Raw genomic sequence first — 25,094 nt, 5'->3', positions numbered from 1 at the left:
ATGGATAGATTTTTACATATGTGTATGCACGTGTAATGAACAGAACAAGGGGGTACGGTGTGGTTTAAAGTCAGGAAAGGTGTGCATCAGGGTTGTATCCTTTCACCATACCTATTCATTCTGTATGCTGAGCATATAATCCGAGAAGCTGGACTAAATGAAGAAGAATGGGGCATCAGGATTGGAGGAAGACTCATTAACAACCTGCAACACACAGATGACACAATCTTCCTTGCTGAAAGTGAAGAGGACTTGAAGCGCTTACTGATGAAGATCAAAGACCACAGCCTTCAGTATGGATTACACCTCAACATAAAGAAAACAAAAACCCTTTCAACTGGACCAATAAGCAATATTATGATGAACAGAGAAAAGACTGAGGTTGTCAAGGATTTCATTTTGCTTGGATTCACAATTAACTCCCACGGAAGCAGCAGTCAAGAAATCAAAAGGCACATTGCATTGAGCAAATGGGCTGCGAGAGATCTCTTTAAAGTATTAAAAAGCAAAGATGTCACCTTGAGGAATAAGATGTGCCTGACCCAGGCCATGGCGTTTCAATCGCCTTATGTGCATGTGAAAGCTGGACAATGAATAAGGAAGCCCGAAGAATTGACAGAATTGATGCCTTTGAATCGTGGTGTTGGCAAAGAATATTGAATATACCACGGACTGCCAAAAGAACAAACAAATCTGTCTTGGAAGAAGTACAACCAGAATGCTCCTTAGAAGCAAGGATGGCAAGACTACATCTCACATACTTTGGCATATCATCAGGAGGGATCAGTCCCTGGAGAAGGATATCCTGCTTAGCAAAGCAGAGGGTCAGCAGATAAAGAGGAAGACCCTCAATGAGATGGATTGACACAGTGGCTGCAACAATCGGCTCGAGCATAGCAACAATTCTGAGAGTGGTGCAGGACTGGTCAGTGTTTCCTTGCATTGTGCATAGGGTTGGGAACCAACTCCACAGCACCTAACAAGAACAACAACATGCATGTATAAACATAAGCAAGGACCACTCAGATCAGCAGAAGGAATGTTTCTCCAGACAATCCCTTGAGGCAGAGGGCTTTGAGCGCTCTGGGAAGGAGCCCCAGGCAGCCTGTGAAAGCTGGCTGGTTCTAGTGGTCGACTCAGATATGAAAGCCCTGCTTTATTGCATGCAGAGCTCTAGGGATGGGTGTGTACAGGTGGGGGAGAGGGATAATGTTTTATCCTAGAAGCAAGAACTGGGAGATTAAACAATAGAAACATTTATAAAACACAAATAGTGAAAAGCGAGCATATACAATCACTCCCCATCTCCCACAACTGTTCAGCCAGAAGCCCCAGGGCCAAAGAGGCTCAGCATTGTGAGGTCCCAGGAGACCCTGTCATCTGCTCACTGCCTCCTCTCCTCCACCCTGGTGCCTGCTTGTGACAGGAGACCTCAGTGACTTTGAAAGAACTGCAATCTGGGCTTGCCAAATCTGGTTTATATAACTTCGACTCTGTTCTTCGCTCTGCTACATAGAAACTGTGAAAGTGCCCTGAATTTTCCCAGTGCCAGCACTTCCAAGGAAGCTTTCAATAATTGCTACTACTTTTGCAGTGACAGAATGGCCTGTCTATAAATGCCTGTAGATGATGATGATGATGGTGAGTACTCTGACAGCAAAAATCGAGTCAGCTTCTTTATTATGGAGTGTACTCTCCTTAAAATTGGGAAAGGGTGTGTCTTTGGGGGGCACTGGGCAAGAACACTATATACTTTTATAAAGGTAAAATGACATTTAAATATCAAAGTACCTTTGTAAAGAAAACTGTGAAACCAAAACGCAGAACAAAGAATGGATGTGAGAAGAGCAACAGCACACCCTCACCCTTTTTATTGGTGGCAGGGATGTCCCTTACTGAGTGCAACCCCACTCACCTGTGCCTTTGAGCCAAGTCACTTTACCCACAAGAAACCCAGAGTCACAGAGGGAAAGGGCCTTCCTCCAGCGCCGCGGCCTTGCATTTCCTCACTTGTAAACGAGAGGATCAGGCTCTCCGTAATTGACTCCAATTTTTTTTTTCCCTGCTTTCTCAGTCCAACATTTATATCCTCATGGTACTTCCAGGATGCCAAAGACCTCAATGCCTATGGTTTGTGCAGGCTGTGCCCTGTGAGGGCACTGGGCTGGGGGAAGGTGAGGGGACTCGATGGGGCTGAAATCCGCTGTCACAGGCTCCAGGACCGGCGGGCGGTAGCCCTGGCTTGAGACAGTGGAGGTGTCCAATTTATTTTGCTTGTAGCCTTGACTTCATTTTAGATAAGTAACCTGCAGCGGCGTCACCTCTACTTCAGACCCACTCCCCCAGTCGGAAACAAAAAGGGGGTAGCGTTCATTTTCTGTGGTCCCTGGCGAAGCCAGTGCCAGGTCCGAGCGCCCCGGAGAGAGCGCAGCTGCGCACCCACCGCGCGGGGATGCCGCCCGGCCCCGCCCCCGCGTAAACTTGGCCGCACCCACTTCCCCGGGCGGCGCCCCCGCCGCGGCCCGGGCTGACGTCACAAGGCACCCAACCACCGGCGCCCCGCGCTGCGCGCCCCGCGCCCGGACCCGCCGACACCCAGGCGCGCCGCGCGTCCGCGTCCTCGCCGCGCCGCGGAAGATGGCGAGCCCGGCGCCCTCGGAGCCCGCGGAGGAGGGATGCCCGGCCCGAGCTCCCCGCGAGGAGGCGCAGGAGGAGGAGGGAGCCCACGAGCAGCTCGCGGCGGCCGGCGCCGAGCGGCAGGTGGAGGAGGCCGCGGGCCGGGCGGCCGCCGCCGAGACCTGGCTGCTCGGGGAACCGGTGCTGTGGCTGGGCTGCCGCGCCGACGAGCTGCTGAGCTGGGAGAGGCCGCTGCGCAGCCTGCTCGCCTTCGTCGGCGCCAACCTGCTGTTTTGGTGAGAGCCCGGGTGGGTGGGGGCGCTGGGGAGGGCAGGTGACCTTGGGGCGCCCCGGGGCGGGCGGGCGGAGGGCGCGCCCAGAGGCCGGGGCGGGGGCTGGCGGGGCGCACGCTGGGCACTGCAGAAGAAAGAGCGTAGCCCGGCCCCACTTTCCGGGCCACCTGCCTCGGACAGGTAGACACTTCACCTTGCCTCCAGACACACTCGCCTGTAAACAGTAGTCAACCTCGTGGGTGTATCCAGCCTGAGACTGGAGGTGGTCAGCTAACCTGCACGCACCTGTCCCTACAGGTGTGCCCGGCGTGCTGGAAAACTTCGGCTTTTCCTTTCTATAACTCGCAGGTCTTGACCTGCTCGCCCAAGCATGCCTGAGCCAACGTGCTTGAGCTTGTATTCATTCTGCACCCCGAGCAGGCGAATCTGGACCATCCTAGATACACGTTCAAGGCTGCGCCGCCTTCCTGAGCCCCCTGAGATGGGCCTTGAATGGCTTGTTTTTCCTTTCCCTGGAGTGTTGGGTTTACCGTCTTTACTCCCTGACCAGAAAACAGTCGGTAGACAGGTGGATTATGTACAGCATCCCTCCCTCCAGGTGTGCACAGTGTGGAAAACAGACATATTTTTAGGTGATGGACAGAGAGAACACACAGGAATGCTTTCTTAAAAGCCCACAATCAACAGGTCTGTCTCTCTAAAAAGTGCTTTTCGCTGTTAAGGAGGTAGGGAAGTGTCTGGCCCCTTTACTGAAGGACTTATCCTGTCAAGGCTCCCGACCTGAATGAGGGTGGGGTCCGGGGGAAGCCTCTGTCTAATGTGCCTACAGAACAAACATGACCCCCAGTGTGCAGGATAAGCCGAGTTTCAGAAACACGTATCTTGTTACAGGACCTAGATTTCTTCACCTTAAAGTTTGGGAATATACACAGTTTACTCCACCCTCAATTTTCTAGGTTAACGTGAGAAATGTGAAGATTTTTCTGCAGCTTCTGCCCTAGTCCTGTTTTTCTCCTCACATGACCTATGTCTGTCTTATCCGGGTCCCTGAGTGTGAATTAACTTTACCTTGGGCATCTTAGCTGTATCTCTTAGCTCTCTGTAACAGCTAAGGTAGAGTTTATTTCAAAAATCTCCAGCCTGATAATAAAATCTATTAAGAAAACATTCTGCATCCCACTTTCGAGAGAGATGTCTGGGGTCTTAAATGCTAGCAAGCGGCCATCTAAGATACATCAACTGGCCTCAACCCACCTGGAGCAAAGGGGAATGAAGAACACCAAAGACAAAAGGTAATTATGAGCCCAAGAGACAGAAAGGGCCACAGAAACCAGAGACTACATCAGCCTGAGACCAGAAGAGCTAGATGGTGCCTGGCTACAACCAATGACTGCCCTGACAGGGAACACAAAAGAGAACCCCTGAGGGAGCAGGAGAGCAGTGGGATGGAGACACCAAATTCTCATAAAAAGACCAGACTTAATGGTCCAACTGAGACTAGAAGGACCCCAGAGGTCATGGTCCCCAGATCTTCTATTAGCCCAGGGCAGGAACCATTCCCAAAGCAAACTCTTCAGACAGGGATTAGACTGGACAATGGGATAGAAAATGATAGTGGTGAAGAGTAAGCTTCTTGGATCAAGTAGACGCATGAGACTCTGTTGGCATCTCCTATCTGGAGGGAGATGAGAGGGCAGAGGCGATCAGAAGCTGGCTGAATAGACACGAAAAGAGAGAGTGGAGGGAAGGGGTGTGCTGTCTCATTAGGGGGGAGAGCAACTAGGAGTATATAGCAAGGTGTATATAAATTTTTGTATGAGAGACTAACTTGATTTGTAAACTTAAAGCACAATAAAAAAAAAAAAAACCCAAACTCCAGCCTGTTATGAAGTTACACAAACACTCAAATGGAGAATATATTGTAGTATTCTCGATTGGGCAACAGGCCAAATACTGTTAGGGTTGTGAAGAGGCTCAGATCTTATTATCTCATGTATCTTACCAATGGGGGACATGTTTCTAAAGCTTTTTTTGGTTATTATTTAAAATTTTATTTTTAAGAATAGCTAATACATTCTCAGGGTTCAAAAGTTTAAAGGTACAAAAAGGTAAAACCCATTGCCCTCGAGTGAATTCCAACTCATAGTGACCGTAAAGGACAGCGTAAAACTGTCCCATAGAGTTTCCAAGGAGCAGCTGGTGGATTTGAACTGCCCACCTTTTGGTTAACAGCCAAGCCCTTAGCTGCATCACCACCTGGAAAGGTGCGCAGGGTAAATACTCTAAAACTCGCTTTCTCAAGCCTGTCCCTGGCCACCTAGTTTTTGCCCAGTGACAATCAGTGTTACCAGTTTTTAGTATTCTAGGCAAATTGTGGAATACTGTGTGGGTGATAAGGAACCCTTGTGGTGCAGTGGTTAAGCGCTTGGCTGCTAACTGAAGGGTCATCGATTTGAACCCCCCAGCCACTCCACAGCATAAAGATGTGGCAGTCTGCTTCCGTAAAGCTTCCAGCCTTGGAAACCTTATTAGGCAGTTCTCCCCTGTCCTCCAAGGCCCCTGTGAGTTGGAATCAATTGGATGGCAATGGGTATATGGACATTACTCTTCTCAGTATATCTTGCCGATCACTTCCTCGTTCTTTTTCAGAAGCATAGAATTCTGAAAGTTTAACCTGCCCACTACTGATGGACTAAGGTTGTTCCCAAACTTTGGTATTACAGCGTTCTAGCTGATGGCCTTGTGCATGTATCATTTTGCATATATGCAAGTATTTCTGTAGGGTAAATTCTCCGAAGTGGAATTGCTGTGTCAAAGGAGACATGCGCTGGTAATTTTGATGGGTTTCACGGTATTGCACCTCTTTGAAGTTCTATCAATGGGTACTTCCACCTGCAGTGTGTGTGACTGCCTGTTTCTCTGCACCCCGGCCAGCAGCATTTTATCAAACTCTTTGATCTTGCAAATCTGATAGATGACAAAAGATATCCCAATTTGGTTTTAATTTGCATTTCTCTATGAGATTGAACATTTTTTTCTTATGCTCAAGAGCCACTGTAAGTGTCTTTAGTCTGCATTTTCTGTTTATAAATAACTTTTTTCCATTTTTTAAAATTGGGCCATTGGTCTTTCTCTTATTGGTTCGTAGGAGCTTTTTTTTTTATATTAAGGACTTTAGCCTAATTTGTATAATGTGAGCTGTAAATATTTTCCCCCATGGCTACTCTTAGTAACATGTTGTTGTCGTGTGCTGTTGAATTGATTGACCTTTTAGTAACATATATTGAGAATAGCGTTTTTTGTATAAAATAATTTGAAAGGCACATTTGGTATTATTCAGGAGCGGTATCTTCCATCTTATTTATGACTCTGCTGGAGAGGCAAACAGTGGCCAGGCACTCAGCCCAATTCTGGCTTCCTGCTTGTTGTTATTATTAGATGCCATCAAGTCAGTTCTGACTCATAGTGACCCCATGTATGACAGACCGAAATGTTGTTTGGTCCTGCACCATCCTCACAGTTGTTGCTGTGTTCGAGCCCATTGTTGCAGCCCATCTCGTTGAGGGTCTTTCTCTTTCTTGCTGACCTTCTACTTTACCAAGCATGATGTCCTTCTCCAGGGACTGGTCCCTTCTGATAACATGTCCAAGGTACGTGAAACGAAGTCTCTCCATCCTTGTTTCTAAGGAGCACTCTGGCTGTACTTCTTCCAAGACAGATTTGTTCATTCTTCTGGCAGTCTATGGTATATTCAGTATTCTTCCCTAACACCACAATTCAAAGACATCAATTCTTTTTTGGTCTTTCTTACTCTTTGTCCAGCTTCGCATGCATATGAGGAAATTGAAAACACCAGGGCTTGGGTCAGGCACACCTTAGTCCTCAAGGTGACATCTTTGCTTTTAAACTTAAAACTTGAAAAAGATCTTTTTGCCACAGATTTGCTAAATGCAATATGTTGTTTGAGTTCTTGACTGCTGCTTCTATGGGCGAAGGAGCCCTGGTGGTTTAAGCGCTTGGCCGCTAACAGAATGGTTGGCAGTTAGAACTCACCAGCTGCTCTGTTGGCGAGAGATGTGGCAGTCGCCTTTCATAAAGATTTGCAGTCTTGCAAACCCTATGAGGCAGTTCTACTCTGTCCTGTAGGGTCAGTATGAGTTTGAATTGACTTGATGGCTAATTGGTTTTTTGGGGGGCTTCCAAGGGTGTTGATTATTGATCCAAGAAAAATGAAAGCCTTCACAATTTCAATATTTTCTCTGTGTATCATGACATTGCTTATTGGTCCAGTTGTGAGGATTTTTGTTTTCTTTACATTGAGGTGTCATTCATACCGGAGCCTGTCGTCCTTGCCTTCATCAATAAGTGCTTCAAATCCTCTTCACTTTCAGGAAGCTTTCTGCTTATCTGTTTTATTTCTTCTCCTGTTTGCATGTCTACATTCCATGCATGTATTTCCCTTGACAGAAAGCTAACAGTCCTGATCTTTAAATTCGGAAATACTTATCGTTGCTTTTGTGTTTTATGTTGTAATTGATTGGAATTTCTGATAAATGTATTAATTTCATTTAATTTTTGGAGCTTCCCCCCCTCTTTATTTGTTCCTTCTTGGGTTAAAACACTTTTCAAGGGAATTAGGTTGTTGGTTTTTTTTTTTTTTTTTTTGATAGTGTGTTCCTTATCAAGTGATCCTAGATTATGTGACCCTTTAACATTCTGTGTCCCAGGAACCCCATTATATTTTCCATGAGAAAAACAAAAAGATCAATGTTAGAAATATGAGGAACTCAAATATTATCTTAAGCAACCAATAATGATGGTTGTCTTCACTTTATTTGGTGTTATTTCATTTCAGCCTATATTTTTTGAATGCTTTTTTCCTGATACAAACAGTAGCTTTTGGGACTTTGAGTTTGACTTCAAAATCTCTAACATGGCCGTTAGTTGCAAGGTTTTCGTGCTATGCACCAAAAAGACATAGCCATAAAAAAAAAATGGGTATAACTCAAGGCTGCATGAAGCAAGTGTGATAGCAGAGTCAGAGAAAGGATGGTTCATTTTGATGTCATTTTTGGAAGGTGGTGGGGATTGTGTGTGGAAGAGATTGTGAGTGTCTTCATAATGAGGTCATGCTTGAACTAGACCTTGTCATGTTGCTGGGAACTCTCCGTTCTGTGAGGTGCGACTCTCCAAGTTAGAGAGAATGAAAGGCAACTTTTTATTGGTTGGCCAAGCAAGGAGACAGTTGGGGCTAAGTGCCTTCCAAAACTGCTCAAAGGCAGCTTGTTGAGGTTGGTTTACATAGGCAAGATCAGTTACAAAAGAAAATGGTGCCCACGCTGGTGCAGGGTGTTCCAGAATGAGTAAGTATTTTCTAGGGCCTGAGTTCCATTTCCGAGGAAGGAGGAACTTAGCCATTTTTATTCATTAGCATGTCAGCCCTCTACCCAGTGGTGGAGAATTTACCATGTATGAGGCAGTTAATGAGCTAAAGGTCATATGGAGTGCCAAGATAGAGGGCAGGACCTGTTTTTAGTCAGTTTTGGCCAGCCTGTAGCTGTTTCTCTTATAGTAGGTTTTGAGGAGGAAAAGAAAAAATTCCAAGAAATGGGCTGGGTGAGGGGCTGTCCTGAGGCTAGGAGAAAATGGCTCTATGGGTCTAGTACCGTCTTAGACAGAGTCCCAGGATGATGCTAACTGAAAGGTTGGAGGTTCAAGTCCACCCAGAGGTGCCCCAGAGAAAAGGCCTGTAGATCTACTTCCAGTTAAAAAAAAAAAAAAAAAAAAGATCAACCTTTGGAAACCCTGTGGGGCACAGTTTTACTTCTGCATACGTGGGGTCACTATGAGTTAGAATTGCCTTGGTGGCAACTGGTTAATAGAGTGACCAAAGCAGGTAGTGAGAGACAAGATTGGCTAGGTGGGTGGGGGTCAGATTTGGGGGATAGTAGTTGCCTCCAATGCCATCCTGAGTGCCTGGACTTGCATTTTCTATAGGCAATGAGGAGGAAAAATGCTTTCTAAAAATGTCCTTAAATATTTTTTAATGGCTAAGTAAATTGTGGTACATTTATTCTTACAGTAGAATACTATATAATGATGAAAACAAACTATAGCTACAGGTAGCAACATGGGTGAATTTTCCAAATGTAATTTTGGGCAGAAGAATCACAAAGTAATATGTGCAGTGTGACCCAATTTATTTGAAGTTGTAAAAGGTGCAAAAAACCCAGCATTGATTAAGGATACATGCGTAGGAGACAAAACTACGAAGTAGAAAATAAAAGACAGCTTCATCCCCGAAATCAAGAGAGACATCCCTGGGAGGAGTGAGAAGGTGTGATCAAAGCAGAGAACATGGGGGTTCTGGGGTACACTATTTTTGACTGGGGGGTGGTTACTTGGTGGCAGGTTACAGTTATTTTAAAACTATGTGTATGTGTGTATGAATATACATAAAACCAAATGAAACCCACTGTTGTTGAGTCAATTCTGAGAACCACTGTCCAAGTCATGAAGTAACATACCGCCTGGACCCCAGAACGCCGATGTTCTCCACTTCGATCACACCTTCTCACTCCTCCCAGGGATGACCGTTCTTGATTTCGGGGATGAGGATGTCTTTTATTTTCTACTTTGTAGTTTGTCTCTTGTGAGGGTTAAGAATGTGTGTCAGCTTGGCTGGCCCATGATTCTCAGTGTTTATATGGGATCACCCCCATAATGGGATCTGCTGTGAGTAGCCAGTCAGTTGAAAGGGAGTTTCCTTGGGCGTGTGGCCTGCATTCGAATATAAGTGGCTGTCCTGGCTTTTGCCTGCACTAGACCCTGCCAACTGCCTCCTGTTCTGACTCATAGCAACCCTATAGGACAGAGTAGAACTGCCCCCATATGGTTTCTAAGGAGTGGCTGGTGGACTTGAACTGCTGACCTTTTGGTTAACAGCCAAGCTTTTAACCCACTGTGCTACCAGAGCTTCTATATGTGTGTGTGTGTGTGTGTATGTGTGTTATATATATAATGCGTATATATATATATATATATAAAATATATAAATAAATCCATTTCTGTTGAGTTGATTTTGGCTCATAATGATCCTGTTGGCAGAGTAGAACTGCCCTGTTTACAGGGTGTCCACGGCTGCCACATCTTTCTCCTGTGGAGCAGCTGGTGAATTTGAACTGCAGACCTTTCGGTTACCAGCCAAGTGTTTAACCACTGTGCCCCTGGGGCCCCTTGTATGTATATATGTGTGTGTGTATATACACACATGTATATATTCTGATCTATAATATAATTTTAGAAAAATACTTAAGTATTACATTCATTCAGATCTCAAGGGAGTTTGATAAAACGTAGACCACACATAGTACCTGTCTCAAAAAGCAGGGATTCCACAAACTTTGTATCAAGCATGACATGAAGTAGAATTAACCCAATGAAACAGAAAATGCCTGCTTTGTTTTTGTTTTTAAAGAACTGACTTCTTGTGATGTACTTTTCTTTTGGCAAAAGTTTACACAGCAAATTAGGTTCTCACTTAACAATTTCTATACGTACTGTTCAGCGTCATTGGTTACATTTTTCACAGTGTGTTGGCATTCTCATTATTTCCATTCTGGTTGTTCTGTTTCCCTGAATCTAGCTTTCCTGCCCCCCCACCCCCACCTTCTCATCTTTGGTTTAGGGTAAATATTGACCGTTTGATCTCATAAAATGATTATTTAAAAGGTGCACAGTATTCACAGGTAATACTGTTTATTTTGTGAGCCAGTCTATTGAGGTATAGTTTTCGTACAGTCAACTGTATACACTTCAAGTGTGCAGACAAATGTATATGCCCATGTAACCACAACTGCAGTCAAAACCTGGAACATTTCCATCACCCTGAAGCTTCCTTGGAAACCCTGGTGGCGTAGTGGTTAAGTGCTATGGCTGCTAACCAAAGGGTCTGCAGTTCGAATCTGCTGGGTGCTCCTTGGAAACTCTATGGGGCAGTTCTACCCTGTCCTATAGGGTCGCTGTGAGTCAGAATCGACTTGACGGCACTGGGTTTGGTTTTCGGTTTTTTGAAAGGTTCCTTGGTGTCTCCTTGCAGTCTGCCCCAGCCCTGACCCCAGGCCATCACCCAGCTGCTCTGCCACTGTGGATTAGATTTGTCTTTCCTGGTGTTTCTGACCAGTGATGTCATACAATATGTGCTGTTCTGTGTCTGGCTTCTTTTCCTTGGCGTAACGTTTTGAGATTCATCCCCGTTTTATGTATCAGTAATTCAGTATTTTATGGATGAAGAGCATCCCACTTCATGGAAATACCACCATTTGTTTATCTGTTTACTAGCTGATGTTCATTTGGGTTGTTTCCGGGCTTGGCTGTGATGAATAAAGCTATTATAAAAATTCAGGTACATATCTTTGTGTGAAATGCCTGTTTTGATTCTTGGATCCCTGTTGGGCATGACCGTGCGACGGTTGCCTTGGGTAGGGAAGGAGTGGAGCAAAATCTCCATCTTCTAAATCCCATTGCAGGTTGTAATCCTGAAATGTCATGGCTGAGGATGCAGCCCCCCTCCTGGGGCATACTTCCACTGCAGCCTAGAAAGCTGCTCTGAGGTGGTTCAGATGAGCATGCACAGGCATGACGATGTTACCCTCTGTTTGTGTGAACAGAAAAACTACAAGGAAGTGATTTGCCTGAGGTGACTAAATAGGTGTCTTGGCTAACAATAGCCCTTAGGCACTTGGACCTTCAAGGTGCCTCTCAGGCCGAACACTCCCGCACTCGGAATGCTAACAGGACCCACCCAGTGTCCCTGGAGTGTTCTTAGAGTTGCTTTGGAAGGTCTTGGGGCCTAACTCCCTACTTGTAGCAAGTCCACTTTTATAGCATCACTGATAGGTTCCCCAGTGTTGGTTAGTGCTCTACCCCTCAAAGGGTGGCCCTGGACCAGCAGCATTGACATCATCTGGACACTTGTTAGAGATGTAAATTTAGGGGCCTCACCCCACACCTACTGATATGAATTGAATTGTATCCCCCAACAATGTGAATTCCTGACCCCTGTACCTGTGGATCTGATTCTATCTGGAAATGTTGTTATTAGGTGCCATTGAGTTGGTTCCGACTCATAGTGACCCTGTGCACAACAGAGCAAAACACTGCCCAGTCCTGCACCATGCTCACAATTGTTGCTATGCTTGAACCCATTGTTGCAGTCACTGTGTCGGTCTATCTCGTTGAGGGTCTTCCGCTTTTTCGCTGACCTTCTACTTTACCAAGCATGATGTCCTTCTCCAGGGACTGGTCCAAAGTCTGTGAGACTCAGTCTCACCATCCTTGCTTCTAAGGAGCATTCTGGCTGTACTTCTTCCAAGACAGATTTGTTCATTCTTTTGGCAGCCAATGGTATGTTCAATATTCTTTGTCAGCACCACAATTTAGATGTCTTCCTCATTCACTGTCCAGCTTTCACATGCATATGAGGTGATTGAAAACACCATGGCTGGGGTCAGGTACACTCTTAGTCCTCAAGGTGACATCCTTGCTCTTCAACACTTTAAAGAGGTCTTTCTCAGCAGATTTGCCCAATGCAATGTGCCTTTTAATTTCTTGACTGCTACTTCCATGGGTGTTGATTGTGTATCCAAGTAAAATGAAATCTTTTACAACTTCACTCATAGTTTATCATGATGTTACTTATTGGTCCAGTTGTAGGAATTTTTGTTTTCTTTAAGTTGAGGTATAATCCATACTGAAGGCTGTGGCCTTTGATCTTCATTAGTAAGTGCCTCAAGTCCTCTTCACTTTCTGCAAGCAAAGTTGTGTTATTTGCATAATGCAGGTTGTTAATGAGTCTTCCTCCAATCCTGATGCCCAGTTTTTCTTCATTTAGTCCAGCTTCTCAAGTTATTTGCTCAGCATACAGATTGAATAGGCATGGTGAACAGATACAGCCCTGACACACAGCTTTCCTGACCTTAAACCACGCAGTATCCCCTTATTCTGTTTGAACGACTGCCTCTTGATCTGTGTACAGATTCCTCATGAGCACAATTAAGTGTTCTGGAATTCCCATTCTCTGCAATGTTGTCCATAATTTGTTATGATCCACACAGTCGAATGCCTTTGCATAGTCAATAAAACACAGGTAAACATCCTTCTGGTGTTTTCTCCTTTCAGCCAGTATCCATCTGACATCAGCAGTGAAATCCCTGGTTCCGTGACCTCTTCTAAATCCAGTTTGAGTTTCTGGTAGTTCCCTGTTGATATACTGCTGCAGCCACTTTTGTATGATCTTCAGCAAAATTTTGCTTTCAAGTGATATTAATGATATCATTCGATAATTTCAGCATTTGGTTGGGTCACCTTTCTTTGGAATAAAGGTGGATTTCTTCCAGTTGGTTGGCCAGGTAGCTGTCTTCAGGGTTTTCTTTTGTTATGTTAACAAGGTCATATCAGGGTAGTGTGAGCCCTAAACCTAATTGCTTCTGAGTTATAAAAATACCAGAATAGACACAGAGACACACCACAGGAGGGAAGACAGATGTCATGCCAAAGAACCAAGGTGTGTCGGGTCCTACCAATAAGGAATCTAAATGGTTGAGACCCTGATTTGGACTTTTAGCCTCCAGAACTGTGAGAAAATACATTTCTGTTCTTTAAAGCCACCTTCGTGGTATTTATGTTACAGCAGTGCTAGGTAACAAAGACGGTGACTGAACCTGCGTCTCTGGTGGTGGGCCTAAGACAGCTGGGTTTTCTCCAGCTCTCTGGGTGGCTCTGATGCATGCTCAGATTTGGAAACCACCGAGTTTGAGCACTTTCAGGTATTATGAGCTCTCTTCTCCATAAGGCAGCCCTTTCTGCCTACTGGAGTAGTAAATATTTTCCTTATGTTGAGTTAAGTCCACCTTTTGGTTCTTTGGAAACCCTGGTGGCATAGTGGTTAAGTGCTACAGCTGCTAAACAAAGGGTCGGCAGTTCAAATCTGCCAGGCGCTCCTTGGAAACTCTATGGGGCAGTTCTACTCTGTCCTATAGGGTCACTATTAGTCGGAATCTACTCGACGGCACTGGGTGCTGTGTATTGGTTCTTTATGCAGCTGCCCAGGATCAGTGCCCCCTAGATGCGTACCTGTGGTATGGCAGGCATGGCGCGTGCCCTGGATGCCATTAGAAGGAGATGGGTGCCACTGAGCAGTTTCTATTAAGCTGGTCTGGCCCAGCGTCCTTCCTCAAACATGGTAGACGCAAGCGTAGGAGGGCCAGGGGTCAGAGGGCACAAGTCCAAGGGGGCTCTAGGTGAGGTATGGAATGACATTCTGAGGTGCCACAGATATGAGAGGCGCACGTCTGAGACAACTGGAAAAGAGTGGAAAGGTGTTTCTGCTGGCATTGTTGCCACTGTCAACGTCTATTCAACTTGAAATTGGAGGTGGGGTGCAACTTAAAGATTGCCCCTGGGTGCTCGTTACCCTGGCTATGCCCCTGCTGCCCACACCCCCCTTCCCTCAGGATAGTCCTCTGACCATTTCAACATTCATTTGTTCTCTGTTCCTGCTGCATCTTTTCCCTAGGAGAGAAATCCTGGGTTCCTTCCACTACTGTTTTCCTGTATGGTTTCCAGAATCCTCTGAATGTGCTTCAGTTTATCTAAATTCCTCCTTAAATCACATTCCTGAGATGGTCTGACCAGTGTGTACTTTTTCGCTCATCCTGGACAACATCCGTCTAGTCACGTGGCCTGAGATAGAATTTCTTTATTCCAATTGACAATGACTTCCTTTGACAGCAGTTATCGTGAACAATTATTAGACTCTGGTCTTAGTTAAATTAGGTTGTTCTTGTGTGCTGTCAAGTTGATTCTGACTCATAGCAACCCTATGTGACAGGATACAGCTGCTCCTTAGGGTTTTCTCAACTGTAATCTTTGCAGAAGTAGATTGCCAGGTTTTTCTCTCATGGAGCTGCTGGGTGGGTTAGAGCTGACAACCTTTCAGTTAACAGTCGAGTGCTAAACGGTGTGTGTTACCAGGATTCCTTAGTCAAATTATAACTACTAAAATTATAATAAAATACGTTCATATTTAGCATCGTATTTAAATCTTTAGCAACCCAGTGAGGTGGGTATTACTCCATTGTACCCAAGAAGAAACTGAGGGCCCAAAGAAGTTAGGTGAATCCATCAAAGATGACTTAGCCCAGAGCTGTCCAATAGAATATGTATACCATGGCAGTGTTTTATATCCGCACTGTCTAATATCGTACGGCTAGCCATGTGTGGCTGTTGATCATTTGAAATGTGCCTCATGTGATTCATGAACTGTATATTTATTTTAAATTAAATTAAATTTAAATAATCAGACATGGCTAGTGGCTGCCATGTTGGATAATAGAGATCTAGATGGGGCTGTGTCTTCGTTTCCTACGGCACCCCGACCAAAGTACCACGAACTGGGTGTCTTAAAACAACAGAAATTGTCTTACAGTTCTGGAGAGTAGAAGTTGGAAACCAAGGTGTTGGCAGGGCTGGTTCCTTCTGGAGGGCTCTGAAGGAAAGTCTGTTCCTGGCCTCTCTTCTAGCTTCTGATGGTGGTTGGTGACCCTTGGCTTATAGATACATCGTTCCTGTCTGCCTCTACTGTCACATGCTGTATTCCGTCTTTGTGCCTCTCTGTCTCCGTGTCTCTTCTCTTTTTGTAAGGACATTGGTCATAGTGGAGTAAAAACTACCCTACTCCAGGCTGCCCGGATGCCAACTTAACTGATCACGTCTACAAAGACTGTATTTCCAAGGAGGATCATATTCATGGGTAGCAGGGATTAGCACGTCATTATATCTTTTTGGGGATACAATTTAGCCCATAACAGGCTGGGTCATGGAGCCACATCCTTTTTCTACAAATTCAGTGTTTTTCTGCTCCATCAGTCTAAAGAATGATAGGAGACAGATTATGTCACCCAGTGATTGGAGTTTACACTTTTTCAGTATTACCGAACTGCACTTTATGATTCTAGCATGTTGTCGTTAGAGTTACCTCCAAGTCGTGGCAACCCCATCTACACAGAGTAGAACTGCTCCGTAGGGTTTCCAAGGCTGTGACCTTTCAGAAGGAGATCGCCAGGCCTGTCTTCTGAGGTGCCTCTGGGTGGGATCCAGCCTCCAACCTTTTGGCTAGTAGTTGAGCGCTTAACCATTTGCGCCACCCAAGGATTCCTGATTCCAGCATACCAAAACCAAAAACCAGACGCATTGCCATCGAGTCGATTTCAACTCATAGTGACCCTGTAGGACAGAGTAGAACTGCCCCATAGGGTTTCCAAGAACTGCTGACCTTTTTGGTTAGCAGCCAAGCTCTTAACCACTGCACCACCAGGGCGCTGATTCCAGCGTAGGGTGAAAACGCTTATGTAGGGAGGGGCTGCATCTGCAAAATAGGGGTCTATTCAGTCTGTTCATCAGTCCAGTTTCCTTGCCTTAGCCCTGTTCCATCTGGGCTGTCAACAGCGGTGGATGAGTCGGCTCTGTGCCCAGCAGGGTGCTGGGCCCGAGGAGGATATAGCAGCAGCCCAGGGACTGCTGTATCTTAGGAGACACATCAGGTTCAGATGAACCGGTTGAAAGAGTACATCACAGCTCCGAATCCTGTGCCACAGCCCCAGTGCTTTACAATTGAGAACAAAACAGAGATCAGGGGGTTTGGAGTAGTTGGTGAAAGCTTCGTGGGACTTATTAGTAGGTATTATTTTTTTTTATAGTTTATTTTTGTTGTTGTTGAAATATACACAGTAGAACATACACCAATTCAACAATTTCCACATGTACAGTTCAGTGACATCAGTTGCATTCTTTAAGTTGTGCAGCTATTCTTACCCTCCTTTTGTGAATTTTTCCTCCCACATTAACGTAAACTCATTTCTCCCAGAGCTTCCTATCTAAACTTTTGAGTTGCTTTTGTTAACTCGATCCCTTAAGTAGTCCTTGGCCCTGGTGGTGCAGTGGCTAGGTGCTTGCCTGTTAACTGAAAGTTCGGCCGTTGGAACCCAACAGTGGCTTTACTGGAGAAAAGACCTGACTATGTGTTCCTGTAAAGATTACATCCGAAGAAACCCTACGGGCAGTTCTACTCTGTCATTCGGAATGGACTGTAAGGCAAGCAACAGTAACAACAGATAGTTCTTTAAAAGAGCACAATGCTCAGGGCAGATATTTACTCATTAAGCCAACCTATCTTTCATTAGTAAAGAACCTATTTTCGGTCTCCTTATGTGCATGCAAAAGCCAGACAATGAATAAGGCTGAAGAAGAATTGATGCATTTGAATAATGGTGTTGGCGAAGAATGTGAATATACTGTGGACTGCCAGAAGAATGAGCAGATCTGTCTCGGAAGAAGTACAACTGGATGCTCTGGAAGGAAGGGTGGCAAAACTTTGTCTCGCACACTTTGGACTTGTTATCAGGAGGGACCAGTCCCTGGAGAAGGACATTTATGTGCTTGATTAAGTAGACAGTCAGCGAACGAGAGGAAGACCCTCAACAAGATGGATTGACACAGTGGCTGCAACAATGGACTCAAGCGTAGCAACAATTGCGAGGATGGCACAGGACTGGGCAGTGTTTTGTTCTGTCGTACATGGGGTCACTATGAGTCGGAGTTGACTTGATGGCGCCTAACAACAACAACGTTTGGTTTGAAGAAGACTCCACAGGGTATTTTTGGTTTAAGGTTTAAAGATTATCTCAGGGCGGTAGTTTTGAGGGTTCAGCATAGGCATAATTTAAAAGAGGTTTCCACATGGGACAATCCAGGAGTACAGGGAGAATGAGCCCTTGATGTTGGCGGAATGGGGAGACTCCTCTGGTTCATGCTGAGGGTCTGTCTTCGGGAGCAGGGGGTGTATATTCTTTGTCTTGGATGCATGGCACAAGCGGAGAGAGGGTCTCTGTGACACTGTAGATGTTTAGAAAGGTCTTGTGAGCTGGAGGAGAGCAGAGTGGGGTTGCTTGAAAGGGCCTTGCCATATCGAGAAGGCTCAGTTCTCTTGAAAATAGTCACGGGCATCTTTTTATATTTAGCATCCAGCACGTGTTTCTGGAGCAGTGGCCTCGTGGGCTGTCTGTGTGACACAGTGACTCCTTTCTGAGCTCTCCTGTACATACAGTTCTTCTCTCTCCTTGGGACCTTATTGTTAGCTGCCGTTGAATCATGGTGACCCCACGCACAATGGGATCGGACTGTTGTGATCCATAGGGTTTTCACTGGCTGATCTTTGGAAGTAGGTCACCAGACCTTTCTCTCTAGTCTGTCTTAGTCTGGAAGCTCCACGGAAAGCCGTTCGGTACCCCAGCAACATGCAGTCCTCTACTGGCAGGTGGTGGCTGCCTGTGAGGCGCATTGGCTGGGAACTAAACCCAGGACTGCTGCGTGGAGGGCGAGAATTCTACCACTGAACCATCCCCATGGGAACTTAGCACCAGGAGATGCTGGTTGCGGACCTAAGAAATAGGACTGCTTTGACCAGGTGTGTGCTTTCTCTTGGAGACCCTGGTGGCATAGTGGTCAAGACCTATGGCTGCTAACCAAAAGGTCAGCAGTTCGAATCCACTAGGCACTCCTCGGAAACTCTGTGGGGCAGTTCTCTGTCCTGTAGGGTCGCTATGAGTTGGAATCGACTCGACAGCAGTGGGTGGGTGGGTGCCTACTCTTGAAACACATCCATTTTGTCTTTCTGTCGTAAAAACTACAAAGCTCAAAGCCAGTTTTTGGTTCATCTGTAGTGATTTTGCATAATTTTGTGGCTATACTGTTTGGGTAATAACTTTACCTCAGCTTCATTTTGCTCTTCCTTTTTTTTTAAACACGTATTGTTGCGTATGAACATTTTTAGCTGCCTGATTGATCCAAATGAGTACAAATAAATGAGGTGTGTCATTATTAACTAGGTGCTGGGAATACAGTGATGACTAAGACACGCCTTGATCCCTGCTGAGAGAAACAGATTAATAAGCCCATAATTATAATGTAGTGTTAGGCTGAGAGTGCTGAATTGCCAGACAGAGGCCACAAAGAAGCAGTAGGATTTCCCGAGGCAGAGAGTGAGTGGGAGTGGAGGATGGGGAGGAGGAGGGAAGACCAGGATGTCAGAAGTGGAAGAACACTGATGTATATTGAGTAGCTTTTACGTACTTGATGCTCGTTTAAATTCTAACAAATAACTGCAGTGTAGAAGCGTGAACAGGACATGCACAGTAATACTCAGCAAATATTTACTGAAACATAGGAATACGCATAGATGTGAGGTCCCTGGTGGTGCAAGTGGTTTGCTCTCAGCTTCTAACCGAAAGGTTGGTGGTTCGAATCCACTCAGCAGCACCTCAGAAGGAAGACCTGGCAATCTGTTTCCATGAGATTACAGCCTTCTGCCCTCCCCCCACCCCCCCCAAAAAAAACACCGTATGGAGCTCAGTTCTACTCTGAAGCACATGGGGTCACCATGAGTCGGAATCAACTTGACGGCAACAGGTTTGCTTTTTCAGTATATATACGTGTTGTGGTTGAGTTGATTCCAACTCATAGCGACCCTGTAGGATAGAGTTCTGACATGTCTGTTAGTTAAACCAGTTGCCATCAAGTTGATTCTGATTCATGGGCCCTGTGTGTGTCAGAATAGAACTATGATCTGTAGCGTTTGCAATGGCATATTTTTTTGGAAGTAGGTTGCCAGGCTTTTCTTCTGAGGTGCTTCTGGGTGGACTCAAACTGCCAACCTTTTGGTTAGCACTTGGGTGTGTTAATTGCACCACTATGTATATATATATATATATTTAGAGAGAAAGAAAGGCAGAAAGGGAGGTGATGGGAAGGCAAGGGGGGTGGAGAGGAGGGTAGTTCGTATCCTAGGGGAATATCCAAAGGTGAGGTTGGAAAAAGAGGTTGGGGCCAGTTTATGAAGTGGCTACTACTGGGCTATGCCAAGGAATTTGGGAAATGCCAACTAACAGTCTCTATCTGGAGATTTTATAACTACTATCATTGTTTCCTTTCTTTCAAGACCTCCATTCAAAAATCCTCCAAATATTTATTGGGTATCAACTATATATCAACAGTCTCTAGGTGCTGGGATAAAACAGTGGACAAAAATGTAAGATGCTTGTTTTCACGGAGCTTATGTTCTAGGGACGGAAGTGGTGGAAGAAAGGCAATAAACAAGCATACGAAAGGCTTGGAGGTGAAGAAAACTGAAGCAGCGGGGACAGGGGACAGAGAGTGTCAGGGAGGTGTTACTTTGCTGCAGTGTTCAGTGCTGACCTCTCTGAGGAAGTGACATTGAGCAGAGACCAGATGAGGACATCAGGGAATTAATCCATAGAAGGTGGGATGTTCCAGGCAGAGGGAACAGTGGGTGCAAAGGCTCTGGGCTGGGAGTGGGATTGGGTGTTTGTGGAAGAGCAAGGAAACCAGTGTGGCTGGAGCTGGTGAGCGACGGGGAGGCACTGTTTAGCTTAGAACTTCCTGCTACGACTGAGCCAAATTCTGCTCCTCAGCTTTCCACTGGCCACTCCTGATGAATTAGAGGAGCCCAGGGTGGGAGGAATGAGCCATGGTGGCACAGTGGTTAAGCACTTAACTGCTAACCAAAAGGTTGGTGGTTCGAACCCACCAGCCGCTCTATGGGAGAAGGATCTAGCAGTCTGCTTCCATGAAGATTTACAGCCTTAGAAACCCTATGGGGCAGTTCTACTCTGTCCTGTAGGGTTGTTATGAGTCAGAATTGACTTGATAGCAATGGGTGAGTTCTGGGGCAAGAGGGATAGGTCAGTGGGTAGCGCAAACAGTTTGTGCTTGAGTGCTAACCAAAAGTTTGGCAGTTTGAATCCATCCAGCAGTGCCATGGAAGAAAGGCTTGGCAACCTATGTCCATAATAATATAGCCATTGGAAACCCTATGGAGCGTAGTTCTACTCTGAAACACTTGGGGTCTCTGGGAGTTGGAGTTGACTCTGCGGCAACAGATTTGTTTTTTGGGGCAGCTTAGGGAGAGGAGGAAACACTAGTGGCATAGTGGTTAAGTGCTACGGCTGCTAACCAAAAGGTCGGCAGTTTGAATCTGCCAGGTGCTCCTTGGGAACTCTATGGGGCAGTTCGACTGTGTCCTGTAGGGTCGCTATGAGTTGGAATTGACTCGACGGCAGTGGGTTTTTGGTTAGGGAGAAGAGACTGGTTAGAAGACTTTTTCAGAAGTTATATGGTGGTGAGAGGCCGAACATGGCAGTGGCAGCGGGGATGGGAAAGAAGACATGGCCTCAGAGATTCTGAAGGGAAAAATTAGAGGCCTGAGTGATTTCCTGGGTGGGGGAAGAGAGAGAGGCGGAAGAATGTTTGGGTTAGGAGTGTGATACATGGGAGTTGTTGCAGCAGGTTGGGGCAGGTGGGGAGGAGGGCGCTATGCCCAGTTTTGGGGATGCTGAATTGGATGTGCTGGTGGGGAATGAAATAAGTCATTGCAGGGTTGGTTATAGGGGGTGATGCACAAGGTACAGGTTAGACTAAACTATAGATTTGGGTGTGTGGGTGTTGGGTTGTTTTTGGCTTTGGGAGTGTGTAAAATCCCTAGGGAACATTTGTTGGGTGATATGAGAAGAGAGCCTGGGCCCACGTTGAGGAAAACCGACCTTATCCAGAGTTCAGAGCATCAGGGAGCCCCAGGAGAGAGCTGTTTGAAGAAGGCAACCCAGGTAACAATGGAAGTCATCTGGCATCGGGCTTGTGATTGCTCCTTCCAGGCCTTGTAGTTGTCATTATTAGTTGCCGTTGGCTCTGGGGCAGGAGGAGATGTTACCTTGTCCCGCTCCATCTTCAGGACCTTAGCGAGAGCAGGGGCATGGCATTTCCAGACCTCTCCAGCAGGGTCACAGGATTCCCTCTTCCCTCCTCCACGTCACCACCTCCTGGCAGCAGCGTCATGGATTGGTCTCAGTGGAGCACAGGGCTGCATGCTGTATTCCTGGGACCCTCTGTGGCTTGGTCCTCCAGGCTAGCCCCTGACTTGGTAAGTGGGAGATCACTGTACCAAAAAGAATTGGTCAACATTTAGCCATTTCAGGAGGTAGCCTGTGATCAGGAACCGATGGTACTGAAGGAAGAAGTCCAAGCTGCATTGAAGGCATTGGTGATAAACAAGGCTCCAGGAATTGACGGAATACCAATTGAGATCTTCTGACAAACGAATGCAGTGTTGGAGGTGCTCGCTCATCTCTGCCAAAAATTTGGAAGACAGCTACTTGGCCAACCCACTAGAAGAGATCCATATTTGTGCCCATTCCAAAGAAAGGTGATCCGAGAGAATGCTGAAATTATCGAACAGTGTCATTAATACCACACACAAGTAGAATTTTGCTGCAGCAGTACATCGACTGGGAACTGCCAGAAATTCAAGCTGGATTCAGAAGAGGACATGGATATCATTGCTGATGTCAGCTGGATCCTGGCTGAAAGCAGAGAATACCAGAAAGATGTTTACCTGTGTTTTACTGACTATGCAAAGGCATTTGACTGTGTGGATCACAACAAATTATGGCTAACATTGGAAAGAATGGGAATTCCAAAGCATTTAATTATAATTGTGCTCATGTGGAACCCATACATAGACCGAGGGACAGTTGTTAGAATAGAACAAGTGGATACTGCATTGTTTAAAATCAGGAAAGGTGTGTCAGGGTTGTATCCTTTCACCGTACTTATTCAATCTGTATGCTGAGCAAATAATCTGAGAACTTGGACTATATGAAGAAGTACAGGGCATCAGGATTGGAGGAAAACTCATTAACAACCCGTGATACGCAGATGACACAACCTTGCTTGCAGAAAGGGAGGAGGACTTGAGGCACTTACTGATGAAGATCAAAGACCACAGCCTTCAGTATGGATTGCACCTCAACATAAAGAAAAGAAAAATCCTCAAAGCTGGACCAATGAGCAACATCACAATAAATGGAGAAAAGATTGAAGTCGTCAAGGATTTCATTTTCCTTGGATCCACTGTCATTGCCCATGGAAGTAGCAGACAAAAAATTAACGGTCAGCCTCTATTCCTTAGCCTCAGGTGTTGACATGGCAGAAAAAACCCAGAACAAAGGCCAAATGGATTTCTACAGGTGATTCCACACTTTGTAGTATTAAATTTAGTATCATGGTCACACCTATCCTGTATTAGTTTAACATAAAACATTTTATGAGAAATTTCCTATTTAGTAAGGAAGCTAGATAAAATGGGCCCGTGGTATCCACGTAACAACACAGACTTACTTTTAAAAATGTAACACTCAGGTATTTCCAAAGAGTTGTCAGAAAGATTTGTTGCAATGTTCTTTGTTTCTCTGCTGATTTCAGCTTCTTTGGGAAGGAAATATCTGTAGGTATCTCTCTCTCTATATATATATAAAAAGATATACACATATATATATCTATATGTAGTGCTTTAGATGAAGGTTTACAGAGCAAATTTAGTTTCTCATTGAACAGTTAATACACATATTTCTTTGTGACATTGGTTGCCAACCCCACAAAATATCAACACTCTCAGCTTCTCGACCTTGAGTTCCCTATTACCAGCTTTCCTGTCCCCTCCTGCCTTTAGTCCTTGCCCCTGGGCTGGTGTGCCCATTTAGTCTCGTTTTGTTTTATGGGTCTGTCTAACCTTTGGCCAAAGGGTGAACCTCAGGAGTGACTTCTGTACTCAGTTAAAGTGGTATCTGTCAGGCCAGTAAATCTGGCCTTTTTTTGTGAGTTAAGATTTTGTTCTACATTTTTCTCCAGCTCTATCCGGGACCCTCTATTGCAATCCCTGTCAGAGCAGTCAGTGGTGGTAGCCGGGCACCATGTAGTTGTGCTGGACTCAGTCTGGTGGAGGTTGTGGTCCGTTAGTCCTTTGGACAAATCTTTGCCGTGTGTCTTTAGTTTTCTTCATTCTCCCTTGCTTCAGACAGGGTGGGACCAGTAGAGGGAAAGAAGTACTTTTGACTCGAGAGTAAATAACAATTCCCAAGTGAAAACACACTTTGCAGTGTGAGGCCTCTTCCTTGCTCCTGATAGTGATGTTAGAATGGAGAAAAGAGGCAGCCACCCTCTCAGCTCTTTCCAGACGCTGACCGACTGATGAAACCTTTCATTTGAAAGATAAACTCAGATGGTGACGAGAGTTCGCCTAAATTGTGGCTACGCAGGCACACTGTTTCTAGATAAACCAATTTGGTTACTGTGTATTGAACTCGTTTCCTTTGGACACACTTTGTGGCTCCCTTTCTGTGACCTTGTATGATTTTACTGCGTGATACCTGCAGTGATAATTGATGTCAACAGTGACCGTTTATTGAGCTCCTACTATGCTGAGCTCTTGACATAGTTATTTTACTTAATTCTCAAACTACATGCAAGGTGTCTTTGGACCCATTTTGCAGATGGGGTGTTGAGGCTCAGCATGTAAGCAAACTTGCACCAAAATGACAGTATGCAGTAGAGCTTGGATTCCAACCAAGTGTGTGTGTGCACGTGCGCGTGTGTATGTGTGTGTGTATATATATATATATGTGTATGGAGCCCTGGTGCAGTGGTTGGAGCCCTGGTGGTGTAGTGGTTAAGAGCTCAGATGCTCACCAAAAGGTTGACAGTTTGAATCCACCAGCCCCTCCTTGGAAACCCTATGGGGCAGCTCTACTCTGTCCTATAGAGTCACTGTGAGTCGGAATTGACTGGACAGCAATGAGTTTGGTTTTTTTTTTGGTTTGGTGCAGTGGTTAAGGGCTTGGCTACTAACCAAGAGATCACCAGTTCAAATCCACCAGCTCCTCCTTGGAAACCCTGTAGGAGAGTTCTACAGAGATACGTATAAATTTCCCAGTGAGCTAGGTGGTAGCACAAGGTAGGTTGTAGTTTAAAATTACAGCATGCGTCTTAGGTCATGCCTTATCTATTCTGTCTTCCAGAGGACAAAGTTAATTTACTTCTCAAATGAAACATCAGTTCTCTTTCGTATAGCTTGCTATCTCTGTCTGCTTTAGAGAAAGAAGCTAATTTATTTTTCAAAGGAAAATGTTGGCATCAACCAAGGCATGGTTTCTGCAGAGCCCCCCCCCCCCGCCCCCAGCCACTTTTGGTTCTGTTTTAGGCACTAATTACCTACAGCGG

At 45.5% G+C, this 25,094-nt stretch overlaps 1 protein-coding gene across 1 annotated transcript in view; it reads left to right on the top strand.

The window, feature by feature from the left end:
- Positions 1-2,547: 2,547 nt before the first annotated feature.
- RETREG1 (reticulophagy regulator 1) overlaps positions 2,548-25,094 on the top strand; it is a 186,322-nt gene continuing 163,775 nt past the window's right edge. The window contains exon 1 of the mRNA XM_049861377.1: positions 2,548-2,912. Within this exon, the coding sequence (XP_049717334.1) occupies positions 2,638-2,912 (275 nt within the window). The 5' untranslated portion in view covers positions 2,548-2,637. The remainder of the gene's footprint in view (positions 2,913-25,094) is intronic.

Source organism: Elephas maximus, chromosome 2, assembly GCF_024166365.1.
Source record: "Elephas maximus indicus isolate mEleMax1 chromosome 2, mEleMax1 primary haplotype, whole genome shotgun sequence".
Classification (NCBI taxonomy): Eukaryota; Metazoa; Chordata; class Mammalia; order Proboscidea; family Elephantidae; genus Elephas; species Elephas maximus.
Note: the sequence above shows the minus strand (reverse complement) of the source record. Positions and strands in the feature narration are given on the sequence as shown.